The following is a 20,057-nucleotide window of genomic DNA, read 5'->3' as shown; positions in this document are numbered from 1 at the left end:
GAAGACTGTTCTGGGAAGTTGTAAAAACATCTCAAGGATGATCAGTGGAAACAGGATGCACCTGAGCTTAATTTTGAGTGTCATGGCAAAGGCTGTGAATACTTTTGCATATGTGATTTTTTTTCGTGTTTTATTTGTAATAAATTTGCAAAGATTTCAAACCAACTTCTTTCATGTTGTCATTATGGAATATTGTTTGTAGAATTTAGAGGAAAATAATACATTTATTCCATTTTGGAATTAGGCTGTATCATAACAAAATGTGGAAAAAGTGAAGCGCTATGAATACTTTCCGGATGGATCATAGGTACCAAAAGCATTATCTATTAGGGACACTAAATTCAGACATTATATATGGTATCTTTAGTGCTAGAACTTTTATTATTATCTATAGAACATAGATGATCTGACTTACCTAGTGGCACCAACAGGAAGCGCAAATAACCTAACCAATCAGAAGCTCTTGATGCCAGGTTTGTGACGTATGCTCCAAGCAGGAAACTCAGGAAAGTGTGGCCTCCAACACACACCACCTTTAAAGGTTTTGGAGGGCCAGGTGCCATGTGACAACTGCAAAACAAAATTCCAATTACATCTAGAACTCAAAAGCAAAATCAGAACAAATGTAAGAAAATATTCAAATAATAAAGATTAGCCACTTCTGGACCGGAAGGATTTGCCCCCTTAATGACCAGGCCATTTTTTTGCGGTTTGGTACTGTGTTGCTATAACTGACAACTGCTCGGTCATTACGGATTACACTGTATCATGCCATTTCACCAGGTGCAATCCTGTGTTGAAATGGCATGATACAGTGTAATCCATTAGGATCACAGCTTTGCATCATGTCATTTGTGTATTTACACTTTTGAATTTCGCAACGCTCGCAGGGAAGAGAACCAGAAGGCAACTGCTGGCAATTGGCCATGCACAGAGCGGGGAGAGACTGTGAGGACGGCGGGGGGGGGGGGGCAAGGGGCGCGCAGGGAAGGTGAGTAACATTGCGGGGTAATCCTGAGTGTGGCTCGGAGTTACGGGTTTTGGTACTGAAAGTTAACCCCGAGCCACACTCGGGAATACCGCTAAGAAGGTTAAGTCAGCTCTGGCCAACCTCTTGCACAGAAGTATGTTTTTGGGAGTTTTGACTTTTAACAGAGTATTTTTGTGTTGAGAATCCTGTAGTCTCAATTTTTCATCATTTGCCCATGATCCACAAATCAGTCAACCCCGTGCAAAATCACTCAATTGTGGCAGACATAGGCTCACTATTGGAGCACCTGGGTGAGTGGGTTGATTTCCACTTTCAACCACTGGTTCTGAGGATATCAGGCTATATCAAAGATACCAGCATGGTTCTGTCACAGGTCCAGACTTTGCATAGACCTCAGGTGTTTTGTGGGTGACCTTGGAAATTCGAGCTCTCTACTCCTCTAACCCCCAGAACTCTGGTATTCAAGCTGTCAGACCTAATTTGTCTAGGTTAGAGGATTCTCAGGAACTACAAGAAAACTTTATTTTTATGTGTGGAGTTTTTACGCACACAACTTTTTCTTGTTTGATGGCCAGTTTTATATCCAGAGTTGTGGGGCCTCAATGGGGACAACATTCTCACCCTCCATTACAAGCTTGTACAAGGGGTAGTGGGAGAAACTTCATCTGTTTTCTCCTGCTAATCCTTTCGGAGGGCACATCCACTGAATTAATCGCTATATTAATGATGACCTGATGGTAAAGGATGAAGACTCCAGTACTATAGACACCTTAAGTTCCCATATCACACAAACGTTTTCAGGAATGGAGCATAAAGAGGGGGAGGGGGATAGCTAGCAATAAGAACAGGTATAATCTCAAAAGGGGATGTGTAAGCATTGGTCCCAAAAAACTATTAGACAGACTAGAGGATCAGGCTGTCACTTTTGTGGCTACTTTTTCTAAAGAATATTACCAGGTTGTGAACATCATTAAGAAAAATATGCCTGTACTGTATTCTAACAAACAGCTGTTTTCAGTAGTGCAGCAAGACTGCAAATTCTCGAGTTGTCATGCACCCACAATGGGTACCATTCTTTCCCCTAGTTTTTTCACTTCCTCTGAGACAGAGTGAAACCTACATAGCTATTATATCCAGACTGTTATTCGTATGGCATAAACACCTGCAGGCATTGCCATCTTAAACCGTGTACAAAGATATTTGATTTCTAGGTCTCTGAAGAACAGTGTAGGATTGAACTTTACATCAATTGTGGCACTATGTTGTGTATTTGATTATTTGTGTTTCTTGCCATTTACAATATGTGGGATGTACAACCTGTCCCTTAAAAGAAGAACTTCTCTTGTAGATCACAGGAGTGCAGTTCTTTTAGCACTTCTGTGACCTGTTATCAGCAGACAGTGGGCTGAAGCCAGCTGACGGCTGATGTCAAAGAGCCGGTCCAGGCTGGGGAAAGATTGCGACAATATTGTCAGGATCAGCTCACAACCCTGGATCGGCACCTGGCTTAGCTTCTTAGAAAGCTGCTGACAGCCTGAGCCAGCCACCCCCTCCACAGTCCAGCACTCTAACGGGGGGGGGGGGAGTGTTGGACAAAGCAGAGAGGCTCATGGAGCTCTGAGAACCGAGCTGTGATGGTACCCACCATCACAGGGAGTGAAAGATAGATACTTAATGGACACTGAGAATATGGTTTGGATTGCTTCAAATGGGTTCTGTGTTTACACTTGTGATAATGTGTATTGAACGTCAATGTCAGAGACAGTCTCTCCCTGTTGTCTGTGTATTGAGTTGTGATGTGTATTCTGTTAAGTCTGTCTTTCCCATTGGTAATTGTTAATGAACTCAACTTGTTTCTGTCCATATGGCTAGATAATTAGTTCAGGTTAATTCTATTTCTGTATACATCATCTGCATAGGATAATGTAATCAGGCAACCCATGACCTGATGGGGTAATTTGATTAGGAGGGGATTTGTCCATGCTGTATATAAACTGTGTGAGAATGTTCAATAAAAGGAGAAGGTTCCAAAACCTATACAAGCTAAGTTGTCGGCTAGCTTTGTATGGGGGTGGCTGGAATATTTGATATCTATGTTCAAGGCTGAAGGAGGCAGTATACTGACGGAAGCCCAAAGACACAGTGTGGGTCGCGATTCCGTTACACGAGTGATCATCTGTGTTTGATCGTTCGGTTGTTAGTCTCAGACCCGATGGGGGATAGATGCAGCATCGGACCGATGCTGCATCCACCTAGGCAAGTTTAATTTTTGAATAAAAAAAAAAAAACTTCTCATTTAAGAACAAGGATATGGGGAACATTTTTTTGACTCCAATAATCCATCACTAAATTTATTTCCAATGTTTTGAGACCTTTTGAAGAATACTATGGAGGTGATGCTTCTTCTTTCAGATTTTGTGGTATTGAGCGTGTGGGTGTGGCTCCCAGGGGAGGAGATTGTCAGCTGAGAATATTGGAGAGGGAGGCTTGGTGGATATTTGCATTGCAGACCAGGGGTTAAACCTCAGGTGGGGTCTGCACCTCCGCTTACTGGGATTTATGTTTATTCCCGTTACCTGGGTATGCCGGTCCCCTCGCTCTGATTCACATTTGGTTGATTCTTTTGGTTTTTAAAATATATAGTTTTGTTTGTTTTCTCCTTTTTTCGCCTTCTGGTTTGCGGTTAGAGGGTATTCTGCAGAAGGGGTTAAACATTCTACCCCTTCCGAACCAGATGGTGATTTCTTTTTTTTGTGAGTGATTTGTTATGACTAAAGCCCACCCGGGCTGAAAAGTGCCAACACTTCTGCATAGGATAGCTCCTGATAGATTTACAATAAAGAAGATTTTTATGAGACATAACACACCATGTTGCCGCCCTTTTCCTCTCGAGGTTTGTCTACAGTATGCGTGGCTGTGGTCTGAGCACAGGTCTGGCTCTTTTACTTAAGCTTGCTGGGTTATAACATTACATCACTGCAATATAATTTTTTTGACTTTCTCGTAAATTTGCTTTCACTGATGTTTATTTAGGGACAGAGCATTATATATATTCTATACCATGGGTTTTTGTTGCTACCTACAGGAGGATTGGACTCTAGGCAAAAGGGCCAGCCCCACACACCCTTTAACCCCACCTCTATTAAGCATGTTCAGTGGTAAGAACAAATAAAGACCCGATGAGCAGCTAAAGCAACATGTCCACCCAACAAGAGGAGATGAGTTGTTCCCTCAATGCACATCAGAGAAAGATTTTATGCAGAGTACAAAAGAATCCAATTTTCCCTATTATCCAGTGAGGGTCATAATACTATACATTCCATATCAATAGATGTCCAAAAGCAGTTCCTAAACAAAAGGTGGATTGGAACACAATAAGGTAAAAAAACGTCCTCCAATCAAAACTGAAAAGAGGTTCACGAAGTTGCCTGCAAAATCTTATAGCTAAAATTCACATCCACCAATATGGCCACACCCACCTCGTAGAATTAGGTGAAAATACATACAGAACTCTAGGTCACAGCAGTGCTCACTGCCCATGTAGAGTGAGCAGTAACCACAAATGGTGGCAATCTTTTTGTGCTGTAAAGCATAAGCCTGGATGACAGTTGGTTTGATTCATCTTTAAAAGGTGGTGCAGGAAGCAGAGCCACCCTTATCTGAACATCCAGAAACATGAACAGGGACCTCAAAAAGGGTCTGTGAGATATAAATGCATTGTACACTTTGAAATGTTTTCGTTTTTTTACCTAAGCATTAGTGTATTTAATTCCCTTTTGTTTGCTTTACCTTCATAATGATGGGCTCACATGTAGTGGTGCAATTTGTACTGTCATGGCTGATAGATTCCCCTATGTCCATGTATTTATTCATCTAGCTTGTCCTTATTCGCTAAAAGGACAGGCAACTTTTCCCAGGTCACACAACGGTCCAATCCATGCCTCCCCATCTCCTCTGTGTTGCATCATAAATGTGAATGCAAATATGATGAAAACACATCTCCTCATTTATGGTGATCTCTCTGTTCATGGCCATCAAATCAAACTATTATATAGCTCTAAAATGCAGCAGTGCTAGGTTGGGACTCCCAGGGATTGTGGAATAAGTAGTTTCTTTACAAAAAGACTTGGCACTGCACAAGGTAATGCATTACCCCTGTGGTCATGAGTCATGCCCTAACCACTTGATCTCCAGAAGATTTACCCCCCCCCTCCCTTCTTGACTAGTCCATTTTTTGCGGTACAGCAATTTTCAATTTTAATTTAACCGACAATTGTGCAGTCGTGAGATACTTTACCCAAATAAAATTTATGTCCTTTTCCCCCACAAATGGAGCTTTTTTGTGGGAATTAGGCTAATATGTATTTTTTTTACATGTTTCAGGTAAAAAAAATGACAATAAGCGTCTATTGATCAGCGATCTATAGCAGAACTACGATGTTGTGTGGGACAATCAGACACTGACACTTTGCAGGAACCAGTGACACTAATACAATAATAAGTGCTAAAAATATGCACGGTCACTGTACTAATGACACTGGCTGGTAAGGGCTTAAACATCTAGGGCAATTAAAAGGGTTAACTGTGTGCCTAGCCAGTGTTTTTGTGTACTGTATGTGCTGCTTTTACTAGGGGAAGAGATGGATTCCAGTTCCCACTTTGCAGGAACACACAATCCATCCCTAACCCCCCATCATAACGGTGATCTGCCTTTTTTACATAAGCAGATCCCCGTTCTGTGTAGTTTACCGATGATCGGCTGGTGGCAGGGGACATAGAGTGACCGGCACCTGCAGATCGGCTTCTGCAGGCAGAAGTGCAGGAATATACTGTATGTATTGTCAGGTAAATTGAATAAACCATGTTTTGTGTGAACCTAAAATATATCTAGAGTTATGCTTTAAGCTTACTTGTAACTAATGAAATGTGCTTATCCGAGGTAAACGTCTGCTAACGGAAACAGATGGTCTGCTTATTTCAAAAGAATACAGTTACAGCATGATGAAAACCAATGGCTTACTTCCCTGTTTGATCAACGAATAGACATTTGTGGTTAAGCCTGTTTGAACTAACCCTCAATTCACCATAAGAAGAAAGTGGACTCCGATTGGACCAGTTACATGGTCACACCTAGGTTACAGCCCAGGATACATCTATGTCTCATGCATATTCATTACTATAAAAGCTTAAGCCCTGTGGGGGATCGATAGAAACTACATACAGGCAGAATGAACCTTTAGCGTAAACCTGCTTGCATTTGTGTATTTCTCCATGTGCACATGAAATAAAGCGAACTTACTTGTTTTCCTACAAACACCGGTTTCCCAGCCTGGAATTCTTCCAACATTTCGTGGTCCTTCGAGCCGCAAAACCACTACTGGACGACAAATGGGACCCCTCCTGCATCAAAGATCTGAAGTGAAACGCTGATGATCGCCACACAAAAGCCCTCTGGTCTTCAAGTTGACTGAAAACAGAGGCCAGTTGTTTCAGGTGGGGTCCTGTCATCCAGAGTCGGTTTCACGGAAGACCGGTGAGGAATAACAAGTGGTTCGGTGAGTAATGAATTTATCTTTCTCATAAAAATAGTGTAGTCAAATATACACTGTTTGAACTTTTAGTATACGGGTAGTTACTGAAAGGTATATTTTGTGATTAACTATTATACCTGTATAGTAGAATTGGTAGGTTGTTGTGACCAATTTCTATATACAAAAGGTGGTCGAGAAGTTAAGGGGGACTGAAGAAAGCCTTACCGTGTGCACGTAAAAGATAGAAGTAGTTATGGGAAAGATAAATTCTTGTTACAAAAAGGATCCTGAATATAATGATGATGAAAAATATATGTTAAATATGGATAAGAAACTAGTATGTCATTTAAATTATGGAAGAAAGAATATAACTTTGACGGACGATTATACAAAAATAAGTGTAGGAAGCAGGATTGGATACCAATGATGCTATGAATTCACTTTTTATCCAAACCTTTATAACAAATCTGAAAGCAATACAGTTAAGTTAGTCTTTTATTAAGAGAGAGCACAGTAAATATTGTAGTCCCTGCTGAGAAAGTGTTGCTTGTTGAATGCATTTTGTTGTTGCTGCAGTAAATGTGACAATGTCAACTGAATTCAGCCAGAGAGGTAGCGTGTGTATGGTATATATGTGTATATATGTGTGGATTACGTGTATGCAAGCATGGCTGCTTTGGAACATAAGCTACTTATATGTGAGAATAAATGAGAGTTTAATATTGGGAGAGATACGTGATTGCTCAGTGGCAGATATTACAATATATATATATATATATATACAGTGGGTACGGAAAGTATTCAGACCCCCTTAAATTTTTCACTCTTTGTTATATTGCAGCCATTTGCTAAAATCATTTAAGTTCATTCTTCTTCCTCATGAATGTACACATAGCACCCCATACTGACAGAAAAACACAGAATTGTTGACATTGTTGCAGATTTATTAAAAAAGAAAAACTGAAATATCACATGGTCCTAAGTATTCAGACCCTTTGCTCAGTATTTAGTAGAAGCCCCCTTTTGATCTAATACAGCCAGGAGTCTTTTTGGGAAAGATGCAAAAAGTCTTTCACACCTGGATTTGGGGATCCTCTGCCATTCCTCCTTGCAGATCCTCTCCAGTTCTGTCAGGTTGGATGGTAAACGTTGGTGGACAGCCATTTTTAGGTCTCTCCAGAGATGCTCAATTGGGTTTAAGTCAGGGCTCTGGCTGGGCCATTCAAGAACAGTCACGGAGTTGTTGTGAAGCCACTCCTTTGTTATTTTAGCTGTGTGCTTAGGGTCATTGTCTTGTTGGAAGGTAAACCTTCGGCCCAGTCTGAGGTCCAGAGCACTCTGGAGAAGGTTTTTGTCCAGGATATCCCTGTACTTGGCCGCATTCATCTTTCCCTCGATTGCAACCAGTCGTCCTGTCCCTGCAGCTGAAAAACACACCCACAGCATGATGCTGCCACCACCATGCTTCACTGTTGGGACTGTATTGGACAGGTGATGAGCAGTGCCTGGTTTTCTCCACACATACCGCTTAGAATTAAGGCCAAAAAGTTCTATTTTGGTCTCATCAGACCAGAGAATCTTATTTCTCACCATCTTGGAGTCCTTCAGGTGTTTTTTAGCAAACTCCATGCGGGCTTTCATGTGTCTTACACTGAGGAGAGGCTTCCTTCGGGCCACTCTGCCATAAAGCCCCGACTGGTGGAGGGCTGCAGTGATGGTTGACTTTCTACAACTTTCTCCCATCTCCTGACTGCATCTCTGGAGCTCAGCCACAGTGATCTTTGGGTTCTTCTTTACCTCTCTCACCAAGGCTCTTCTCCCCCGATAGCTCAGTTTGGCCGGACGGCCAGCTCTAGGAAGGGTTCTTGTCGTCCCAAACGTCTTCCATTTGAGGATTATGGAGGCCACTGTGCTCTTAGGAACCTTAAGTGCAGCAGAAATCTTTTCGTAACCTTGGCCAGATCTGTGCCTTGCCACAATTCTGTCTCTAAGCTCTTCAGGCAGTTCCTTTGACCTCATGATTCTCATTTGCTCTGACATGCATTGTGATCTGGAAGATCTTATATAGACAGGTGTGTGGCTTTCCTAATCAAGTCCAATCAGTATAATCAAACACAGCTGGACTCAAATGAAGGTGTAGAACCATCTCAAGGATGATCAGAAGAAATGGAAAGCACCTGAGTTAAATATATGAGTGTCACAGCAAAGGGTCTGAATACTTAGGACCATGTGATATTTCAGTTTTTCTTTTTTAACCACTTAAGCCCCGGAAGATTTTACCCCCATTCCGACCAGGGGGTATTTTGCGATTCGGCACTGCGTGAATTTAACGCACAATTGCGCGGTCGTGCGACGCTGTACCTAAACGAATTTGACGTCCTTTTTTTCCCACAAACAGAGCTTTCTTTTGGTGGTATTTGATCACCTGTACGATTTTTTGATCACGCGCTATAAACAAAAAAAGAGCGTCAATTTTGCAAAAATAGCAATATTTTTCACATTTTTTTATATGAAATTCCCCCAAAAAAAAATGTAAAAATCAAAATTTTTAAAAATTTTCGGCCAATTTGTTTTCTGCTACCTATGTTTGGTAAAAAAAAAATCGCAAAAAGCGTATTTTGATTGGTTTGCGCAAAAGTTATCGCGTTTACTAACAAAGGGAAAGATTTTTGTCATTTTTGTTGTTTTTTTTTTTAACGCGTAATGGCGGCGATCTGCGATTTTTTTTGCGGTACTGCGACATTGCGGCGGACAGATCGGACCCTTGACTGACATTTTTGACACTTTTGGGGTTACCAGTGACATTTCTACAGTAATCAGTGCTATACATATGCACTGTTACTGTAAAAATACACTGGTAGTGAAGGGGTTAACTTTATTTGGAAGGGAGGGGCTGTGTGTGTCCCTAGGGGCGTGGTTTCTACTGTGATTGGCTGTGGCTCTAGCTGTAAGGACACTGATCAACGGATCTACATACCAGATCCGTTTTATCAGTGTCTTTGCAGCGAGGAGAATGACAGGCAGTTTGTTTACACAAGCTGCCTGACATTCTCCCTCTCCCCCGCCGATCGCCGAGTGGCCGGCGGACATCGGGTCCGCTGGTCACACGCGCGGGGGGGGTCCGTGACCACGCGGGAGCGGGGGCGCGCGCTCGCTCCCTAGACCCTCACAAGCAAGCAACGTAGCCCTACGTTAGTTTGCCTGTGAGGGGCTGACCGCCGACGTAGATAGTCGTGCGGCGGTCGGCAAGTGGTTAATAAATCTGCAACAATTCTGTGTTTTTCTGTCAGTATGGGGTGCTATGTGTACATTCATGAGGAAGAAGAATGAACTTAAATGATTTTAGCAAATGGCTGCAATATAACAAAGAGTGAAACATTTAAGGGGGTCTGAATACTTTCCGTACCCACTGTATATATATATTGTAATATCTGCCACTAAGCAATCTTTTAACCACGTTTGATACATTTGATTACATTTTCTTGATGAATGATTATGAAATTAGATAGGTTCCCACATATGGGTTTCTTCAATTCTCTTTGATTGCCTGGGTTTAGGTCAGGCATGCGGAGTCATATTTATAGGTAATTTGTACACAGAAGCTGGGGTAAATATAGATAAAATCCAATTATTTTACAGAGTGTATTTAGAGTGGGGGAGGGGACCATAATATATAGAGGAAATGCACATGTTAAGTAGTTTGAAGTTGGGCCTATGGTTGGACATTGTTTGGTTTATAAAACAAAATTATGTAGAAGTCCAGTTGGGAGATTGGAGGTGTTTTTGTGCCAATGTGTTACCCTGAATGGAAAAGCGGAGTTTTTTCTTTTAGGGAAAAGGAAAGTAGGTATCTACACAGTATTAGATATATTACAGATCCCCCATTTTTTCATTTAAAGGTAAACTGGGTGGGGAATAGAACCGATGAAAAGTATTAAATATTTATTTATTTAGATCAGATTAGAAATGACACACGGCTAAAGGTGGGTTTTCTGAACAATTGAATTATGGACATAGAGTACACAGGTGCTAATAAATGAGATGGACATAGAACAAATCGGTGTAGCATTGACTAGACTGTGTAAATCCGCTACTGACTATACATGCTGCACATACAGTGCCTTGCGAAAGTATTCGGCCCCCTTAAACTTTGCGACCTTTTGCCACATTTCAGGCTTCAAACATAAAGATATAAAACTGTAATTTTTTGTGAAGAATCAACAAGTGGGACACAATCATGAAGTGGAACGAAATTTATTGGATATTTCAAACTTTGTTAACAAATAAAAAAACTGAAAAATTGGGCGTGCAAAATTATTCAGCCCCCTTAAGTTAATACTTTGTAGCGCCACCTTTTGCTGATTACAGCTGTAAGTCGCTTGGGGTATGTCTCTATCAGTTTTGCACATCGAGAGACTGAAATTTTTGCCCATTCCTCCTTGCAAAACAGCTCGAGCTCAGTGAGGTTGGATGGAGAGCGTTTTTGAACAGCAGTTTTCAGTTCTTTCCACAGATTCTCGATTGGATTCAGGTCTGGACTTTGACTTGGCCATTCAAACACCTGGATATGTTTATTTGTGAACCATTCCATTGTAGATTTTGCTTTAGGTTTTGGATCATTGTCTTGTTGGAAGACAAATCTCCGTCCCAGTCTCAGGTCTTTTGCAGACTCCATCAGGTTTTCTTCCAGAATGGTCCTGTATTTGGCTCCATCCATCTTCCCATCAATTTTAACCATCTTCCCTGTCATGATGCTGCCACCACCATGTTGGACAGTGGGGATGGTGTGTTCAGGGTGATGAGCTGTGTTGCTTTTACGCCAAACATAACGTTTTGCGTTGTTGCCAAAAAGTTCGATTTTGGTTTCATCTGACCAGAGCACCTTCTTCCACACGTTTGGTGTGTCTCCCAGGTGGCTTGTGGCAAACTTTAAATTACACTTTTTATGGATATCTTTAAGAAATGGCTTTCTTCTTGCCACTCTTCCATAAAAGGTCAGATTTGTGCAGTATACGACTGATTGTTGTCCTATGGACAGAGTCTCCCACCTCAGCTGTAGATCTCTGCAGTTCATCCAGAGTGATCATGGGCCTCTTGGCTGCATCTCTGATCAGTCTTCTCCTTGTATGAGCTGAAAGTTTAGAGGGACGGCCAGGTCTTCGTAGATTTGCAGTGGTCTGATACTCCTTCCATTTCAATATTCTAGCTTGCACAGTGCTCCTTGGGATGTTTAAAGCTTGGGAAATCTTTTTGCATCCAAATCCGGCTTTACACTTCTCCACAACAGTATCTCGGACCTGCCTGGTGTGTTCCTTGTTCTTCATGAGGCTATCTGCGCTTTAAACGGACCTCTGAGACTATCACAGTGCAGGTGCATTTATACGGAGACTTGATTACACACAGGTGGATTCTATTTATCATCATTAGTCATTTAGGTCAACATTGGATCATTCAGAGATCCTCACTGAACTTCTGGAGAGAGTTTGCTGCACTTAAAGTAAAGGGGCTGAATAATTTTGCACGCCCAATTTTTCAGTTTTTTTATTTGTTAAAGTTTGAAATATCCAATAAATTTCGTTCCACTTCATGATTGTGTCCCACTTGTTGTTAATTCTTAACAAAAAATTACAGTTTTATATCTTTATGTTTGAAGCCTGAAATGTGGCAAAAGGTCGCAAAGTTCAAGGGGGCCGAATACTTTTTTGCAAGGCACTGTACATAAATAACACCGATTTTTGAAATCCCTGATTATGAGATAATACTGAAACACAGACAAGAGGTTGCAATTTTGCGGGAATTGGCCCAGATTCTGGACCAATCTTGCCTAAGCAGTTTGTTCTGGCATGCGGCTCTTTTGAGCCATGGGGTAAACAATGTCTCAACAGGAGGGATGGTATCTCTAGTTAGTGGAGAAGACATTTGCTGTGTTTGGATTCTCAAATTACTCAAACAAAACTTTTTTTTGTGCACAGTGTGCGCTAGGATACATATTACACAGTGTAAGAAAACTTTAGGCCTGACAGTAAGCAGAAACACAGATCCTGACTTTACAGAAACAGCAGAGAATCCCCAAAAATCACTAGAGTAGAGACACAAACCTATGTGAGCGAGTGTTGTGAATGGGGGCACATCTCTTTTTCTAAATAAAGGGAGTCACATCCTGGAAGGAGAGACCACCTCCCACCTACAAGAGGTGAACTCAACACATAGGAATAGGTAGATAGGAGGTGACCATGATTTCTCTGCTGTCCCCGGGGTACCACAAAACCCCACAAGGAAGGTTTCTGATTATTGCTTGTACCTTACTCACATATGTGGGAAGGATAAGGCATGTGGTGACTGGGAGGATGTATGGTGGACAACAGACCCCCACAAGTGGGAGATCAGTTCAGCTAGGATTCCTCCAGATGACATATCAAAGGATCTTTTTAGCAAAGAGAAGTCAAGGAAATATTATCTTCACAATAGAGAACCCAGAGGTCAAAGACAGTGGGGTATATAGACAGGGAATAACCGTGTCAGGGGAGGATCCATGGGCTGAAATCAAACTTCAGGTAAACCCTTTCCGAAATGCCCCGGACAGCGTTACAGGTGGCCCACTCCCTAAGGTTGGAAATGAGCAGAACAGCGAGATAGTTGGGATAGCGATAAACCCAGAATATAGATGGAGCATAGAGACTGGCTACTCTGACAAAAATGAATGGCTGGAGTGGATGAAGTTTACTACTAACAATTTTAACGTGACTGATTGTGTTGTATGTTCAAGTGGTAGTGTCAAGATATGAAGAGCCTATCATTATATATCGTTATATAGTCAAAGAGTGCCCTTTAATATAATAAAGAATATATTCTTCTAAATGTTTAGAATTCTAGTTGGTATGTTTTAAATACTGTGTCTCGTGTTGTCCCAGAGGATATGAAATGTTCTGCCAAAAATGATAAAGTTCCCGGAAAGAGATGTTTATGAAAATAAGCCCTTATTACCGTAAAATGTTATTTTCCCTAACATATTCAATCTTTTTTAATTGTCAGACTAACCTGTCACTACGCCCTTGATGTGTCAAGATGACCCGATGTGTAATTGGGATTTTCCACAAGGAATGTATTGTCATCCGCTTAGACTGTATTGTGAAATATTGTGAAACCTTGTGTAATCTGTAACTTGGGCTTGTGCCCATTTATGTACTATAAAAGCTCTGTAACCAATGTAATCTGGGTCACACATCCGTTGAAGGATGGTGTGAACCATTGTACGGCTGTATGGCGTATATTCTGAGTAAACATATGGAGACGAATGCAAACCTGATTGGCGTAGATGTCCGTTATTATAACTTATCAGTAGGCCTCAATTAGCCACGGTCCCTGTACCACACATTTTTAACATGACATGTATTTTACTAATAATGCAAGGTAAAGCTGATAATGTTACATGTAATATCGAAATAGCTAAGTTTCCTGTCACTAAAATGAGAACTAAGCTGAGCGGTGTCACAGTGTACATGGGAAACTACACTTGTTTCAATAACACCAAGAGATTCTCAGGCACTAGTTTTACATTTTGTACAAAGGTTTATCAGGTTAACGAAACAAACCATTTTCCTGCTGAATTATTTATCAATCAAACGCAAGCCTTAGCTGACACTTGGTGGTTGTGTGGAGCTAACAAACTAAGGCCTTTACTGAGCTCAAACTGGGATGGGACATGCACACTAGTGAAAGTAGTTCAACCCTTTCTAATCTTCTCCGCCAGACTAGGAGGTGTTCCTATATGGGATAAGGCCCTAGGTAGGAAATGAAATAAGCTAACCAAGCGAGATGTAAATAAAAAACATAAAATTGGCATGTGCGTATGTATTCACCCCCTTTGTTATGAAGCCCATAAAAAGCTCTGGTGCAACCAATTACCTTAGAAGTCACATAATTAGTGAAATGATGTCCACCTGTGTGCAATCTAAGTGTCACATGATCTGTCATTACATAAACACACCTTTTTTGAAAGGCCACAGAGGCTGCAACACCTAAGCAAGAGGCACCACTAACCAAACACTGCCATGAAGACCAAGGAACTCTCCAAACAAGTAAGGGACAACGTTGTTGAGAAGTACAAGTCAGGGTTAAGTTATAAAAAAAATATCCAAATCTTTGATGATCCCCAGGAGCACCATCAAATCTATCATAACCAAATGGAAAGAACATGGCATAACAGCAAACCTGCCAAGAGACGGCTGCCCACCAAAACTCACGGACCTGGCAAGGAGAGCATTAATCAGAGAGGCAGCACGGAGACCTAAGGTAACCCTGGAGGAGCTGCAGACTTAGACAGCAGAGACTGTATCTGTACATAGGACGACAATAAGCCGTACACTCCATAGAGTTGGGCTTTATGGCAGAGTGGCCAGAAGAAAGCCATTACTTTCAGCAAAAAACAAAATGGCACATTTTGAGTTTGCAAAAAGACATGTGGGAGACTCCCAAAATGTATGGAGGAAGGTACTCTGGTCTGATGAGACTAAAATTTAACAAAAATTTTACTTTTCAGCCATCAAAGAAAACGCTATGTCTGTCGCAAACCCAACACACACAGCAGCACTGATCGCCCCTTTGCGCACCCCCGTCATATGGACGTAAGGGAGACGCCGGCTAAAGACCAGAAATGACATAAGGGGACATAGCCCCCTATAAAGGGGAAGAGGGGGTGCCAGACAGTCCAAATGTCCACCCCCCTGAGGGACAGCTTGACATGGTGCACGGACAGCAATGAGTAGGCCGCAAGCTGCAGCCCCAATTTTCAGCCCGATCCGGCTGCGTGAGGCGATCCGTTGGCATCCGCCAGTCAGCTCAGTCAGGCACTTCAGACAGCTTGACATGGTACTCGGACAGCTTGGCATAGTTAGGACACGAAAAAGTGAACAAACAAAAAGCCAAATCTGACACATTCCACACAAAACTCCAAAAATGGACAGGACAAAATTATTGGCACTTTCTCATTTATGTTTCAGCAACAGAGGCAGGGTTTGCATTGGATAAAGCAGTTTAGCGAAGCTTACCATCTTGACCAGGTGACATCTGCCAAGGAGAGAGAGAGGCAATTCCATCCAGCTGCCCAATTCCTGTACAATTTTGGTTATCGACAGTGGAAAATTTAGTGTATAAAGTGAGGAAGGGGTCTTACCAATTTTTATTCCTAAATAGGTTATGTGAGTTTTGGCTATAGAGAATATCAAAGTCTGTGGCCATTGACGGGTTGGACACCAGGTGAGAGGTAGTATTTCGTTTTTTTGATAATTAATGCGGAGACCCGAACATATTTTAAAAGCGTCAAAGATGGATCTTATAGTGGGTATATCAGAAGCCGGATTGGACGTGAAAATAAGCACGTCATCAGCAAAAAGGGCCGTACGGAGGTCGTGATCACCCACCTTGACGCCATGTAAAGGGGCTCGTTCTGCTAGGTATCGGGATAAAGGTTCCAAGGCTAAATTAAAGAGTAGGGGCCAGAGGGGGCAACCTTGTCTCGTGCCTTTATGCAGGCTAAACTTCCCCTGTGAGGAGCCCCGCCACCACCAGTCTGGCTATAGGTGCCTTATACATGGAGGCAATCAAATGGGTGAAGGCCCCAGAAAAGCCCATTTCGGAAAGGACCATCGACAACCAGTGAAAACCCACGTTGTCTAAGGCTTTCTCGGCATCCAAGGTGATGATTGCCAGGTCTTCCCCAGGGTGGAGCCGGGCCTGTTCCAAAACCACAAGAACCTTGCGGATATTTAGCATGGCCGTTCTACCTTTCACAAAACCGGATTTGGCCGAATGGATTAAAGAGGGTAGAAGATTTGCTAATCTGGTTGCCACTTGTTTTGCCAAAATTTTTACATCCAAATTAAGCAGGGAAATTGGGCGGTAAGCACCTGGGTCAAGAGGGTCTTTACCTTTTTTTAGCTAAGAGTTTGACTAAGGCTTGATTACCCGTCGGCAGATATTCGCCGCCTTCCCAAATGTTGGTGTAAACCCGATGAACAGTGGGTTGGAACACTTCGCGAAAGGATTTGAAAAATTTGCCGGTAAAGCCGTCAGGGCCAGGGGCTTTATTAGAGGGCAGAGATTTTATAACCGTACTCAGTACATCTGGTGAAATAGAAGCATTAAGGGCTTCGAGCTGTGAAGGGGACACCTTAGGCATCGTAGTGCGTTGCAAGAACTCGCGGGCGGTTGGGGGGTCAATGGGGTCTCTAGAGTAAAGCCTGGAATAATATTCCAGCATTGCCTCACTGATCCGCTTAGGGGTGCGTTCTACTGTACCGTTGGAGTTACGTAAAGCTACAATGTGAGTGGGACGGAAAGGAGGTTTACACAGCCTGGATAAGAGCTTTCCGGCTTTGTTACCAAATCTATGCAGAGTAGCTGCGAAACGGTTATGCTTGATAAGTTCCAGTGTGGTAGTCCAAGAGTCGAAAGCGCGTTTGGCTTCCTGCCATTCTCCTTTGGCCGTTGGGTTAGATTGCGTGAGAAGGGCTCTTTGGGCTAGTCTCAGGTGCGCGCTTGCTGCCTTGTAGCATTGCATGGATTGTCTTTTGTAGGCACTAGCATAAGAAATAATTTTGCCTCTAAGGAAAGCCTTACCAGCTTCCCAAAAAAGATGGGGGTTATCAGTCGAAGGGGCATTTGTCAGTTCAAAGTCCTCCCATGCCTTCGTCAAGTAGGACTGAAAGTCCTTGTTTTGGGCTAGATAAGAGGGGAATCGCCATATAGTCGGGGTGGAGGGGGTGTCCGGGAGGTCAAGGTCAACAGATAGCGGTGCATGGTCGGACACTGCAATGTCATGGATGGTCGGGAGGGTTACATAATGCATGAGATCATCAGTACCCAGGAGGTAGTCAATCCGCGAGAAGACGTGCTGGGGTGAGGAGTAAAAGGTGAAATCCCTATCCGTGGGATGATGGAGACGCCAAAAGTCCATAAGATGAAGCATGTTAACAGGGGAGGCAAGGAGTGTAGGCGCCGGTTCCGCGGGGGTGGGACACGACGATTTAGGAGGAGGACCGATCATCTAAGGAGTGCATAACGGTATTAAAATCGCCGCCTACAAGATGGGGAAGTTGAGGGAAAGTCAGGAGATGTGCGATGAGTTTCTCGAAAAATGGTTTGTCCGGTGTGTTCGGGGCATAGACATTGGATATTAACAATTCTGTGGAGCCAATCTGGATGTGAGCCATACAAAAACGACCATGGTCGTCAGATGTGACTGACAAGACATTACAGGATAAATTTTTATGGATCAGTATAATGACCCCAGCTTTGCGACCTAGAGCTGCTGATCCCAGCACCTCACCCACCCAGAGCTTCCTAAGCCGGTGGAAGTCTGAGGGGGCGAGGTGTGTCTCTTGCAGTAGGGCAATGTCTGCATGCAGTCTGTGCAAATGATGTAAAATTTTCATGCGCTTAAGAGGGGACCGGAGGCCCTTAACATTCCATGTTACTAACTTCAGGGAGGGTAATCAGGGGAGAGGACTGGTCGCAGGAGTGGGAATACACACGCCTTAGCCGGAAGCTCAGAGAGTAAGTATCAGATTCTAGATGAAATAATAGCAAGGATACGCAAATAAATTGGGCCAGGGCCTTCACCACAATGAGTGGGGGAAATGGGGTAGAGGGTGAGATATAAGGAGAAGAGGTAGGGGAGTATAAAACAATAACATACAAAACCCAGTACTAGCTTCTCTATTTTCCACATGGGGTCACAATTGAGGGGTCTCCCACTCACAACGGCCCACGCAGATGCGCACAAAATCGCCAAGGGAGTCAAAAAGGATGACTTCTACTGAAAAGACAGGGGGAGAAAGATTGCGTGCCCTGGGAGGGATGGAGCGAGCGGCAGGGCCAACGACCCAGGGGGGAAAAAGAAGTATGGCAAAACACATCAATGTAATCACAGGAAAAAAATAAAAAATATAAAACAGATTCCCTAATGAGCGGATTCATGTAAAAATGAATAAGGCATGTGAGTGAGGCAACTGAGGGTTTGATCAACAGTCAGGTGAGCAAGTACTAGCATGAAGGGAGAATGAAGATGGAGGACAAAGTCCCGCTACAGTACCTTTAGCTGCAAAACAGGCAGGTCCGAGACCTGTGAAACATGTGTAAAGCATACCACAAAATTGCTGCGACTGAAGATACATTGAAGGTGCAGGAGAAAGTTCAGCGGCGTCTAGTGCGGTAAGACGGATCAGCGAAGCGCTGGCGTTTTAGCGAGTCCTTTCGGGGGCTCCGTTGATCCATAGGTCGCGGGAAAGAGAGAGGCCTAGAGGTAAACGGTGGCTGATTGTCTGGATTCAAAGAGCGCAAATAATCTTCCACCTCAGAGGGGTCCTGGAATAACAGTTGCTCACCAGTAGATGACTTCAGACGCAGAATGGCGGGGTAGGCAAGGGTGAACTTCACGTGTTGTTGGAAAAGCTGGGAGCAGATTTGCTGAAAGCCTTTCCGTTTTTTTGACACTTCAATGGAGTAATCAGCAAATAGTAAAACTCTGACCCCATCCACCTGAAGAGATTTGGATTGTCTGTATTTCTGCAGTAGCGAGTTCTTGTCAGCATAATTAAGAAATTTATGGGCCTAGGGGTCTTGCGGTCGTTAGAATGAGCCCCAATGCGGTGAGCTTGTTCTACCACATGAACACCGGTCAGACCAAGCGCCTCTGGGATGCGGCGGGAACAGAAGTCAATCAGCTCTGAGGAAAGTAGCGATTCTGGGACTCCCGCGAAACGCAAGTAGTTGCGCCTGGCTCGGTTTTCCAAGTCTTCAAGTTTCTGTGACAGGAATACATTTGTCTTTTCCTGCATTTGTTCTTGGGCCTGCATGTGATAAAGTTCATCCTCCAGGCTGGAAATACGCTGCTCAGCCTCGTTTAATCTGGTGGCATGTCCCCCCAGCTCCTTCTTTATTTGCAGTATGCCAGAGTGCACTGCTTTCTCCACAGTGCTTTGTATGGTAGGGGAGAGGAGAGAGGCAACAGCCTGTGCGATCCGTTCGGTGAGCCCCGGATCGATGTGCGGAGTATGGGAGGAGGAGGGGCTGCCTACCTCCATGGCTGGCTCCGAGGCCTCTGCCGGTTGCTGTGATGAAAGCACGGCTTGGACAGCGGGCGGTTCCTGGGATGCCCGCGGACCCGATTTCTCCAGAAAACGGTCCATCGTGGTATCGGGTGAGTGCACGGCCAGGCTGCGGGTCCCCGATGGGTACAATAGCAGGTGAAAGGCAGATTTTTAAGCCGGGTGCGGGAGCTGAGGTGGAGTGTGACTACTCCATGCGGCGCCGGAACCGGAAGACAGTTCAGTAGTTTTTAAGGCAGACGTCTCTGCCTTACAAACTACTAAACTTTGAAATTTGTGTAACCAAATACCTCTGCCTTAACTACTTACCTCTTCCTTACAAACTACTATAATCTGTCTTGCAAACTACTTGAGCTCTGCCTTACAAACTACTGGATTCTGCATTCAGAATCCAGTAGTTTGTAAAAAACAATTCAGTAGTTTTGAACG

At 43.3% G+C, this 20,057-nt stretch overlaps 1 protein-coding gene across 1 annotated transcript in view; it reads right to left on the bottom strand.

The window, feature by feature from the left end:
* The window catches only part of PACS1 (phosphofurin acidic cluster sorting protein 1), a 550,726-nt gene that overhangs the window by 170,268 nt on the left and 360,401 nt on the right, over window positions 1-20,057 (bottom strand). Inside the window, exon 16 of the mRNA XM_082271176.1 lies at window positions 416-570. Coding sequence (XP_082127302.1) covers window positions 416-570 — 155 coding nt within the window. The remainder of the gene's footprint in view (window positions 1-415; window positions 571-20,057) is intronic.

The sequence above is a fragment of the Pelophylax lessonae genome (genome assembly GCF_965119305.1).
Source record: "Pelophylax lessonae genome assembly, chromosome: 10".
Taxonomy (NCBI): domain Eukaryota; kingdom Metazoa; phylum Chordata; class Amphibia; order Anura; family Ranidae; genus Pelophylax; species Pelophylax lessonae.
Note: the sequence above shows the minus strand (reverse complement) of the source record. Positions and strands in the feature narration are given on the sequence as shown.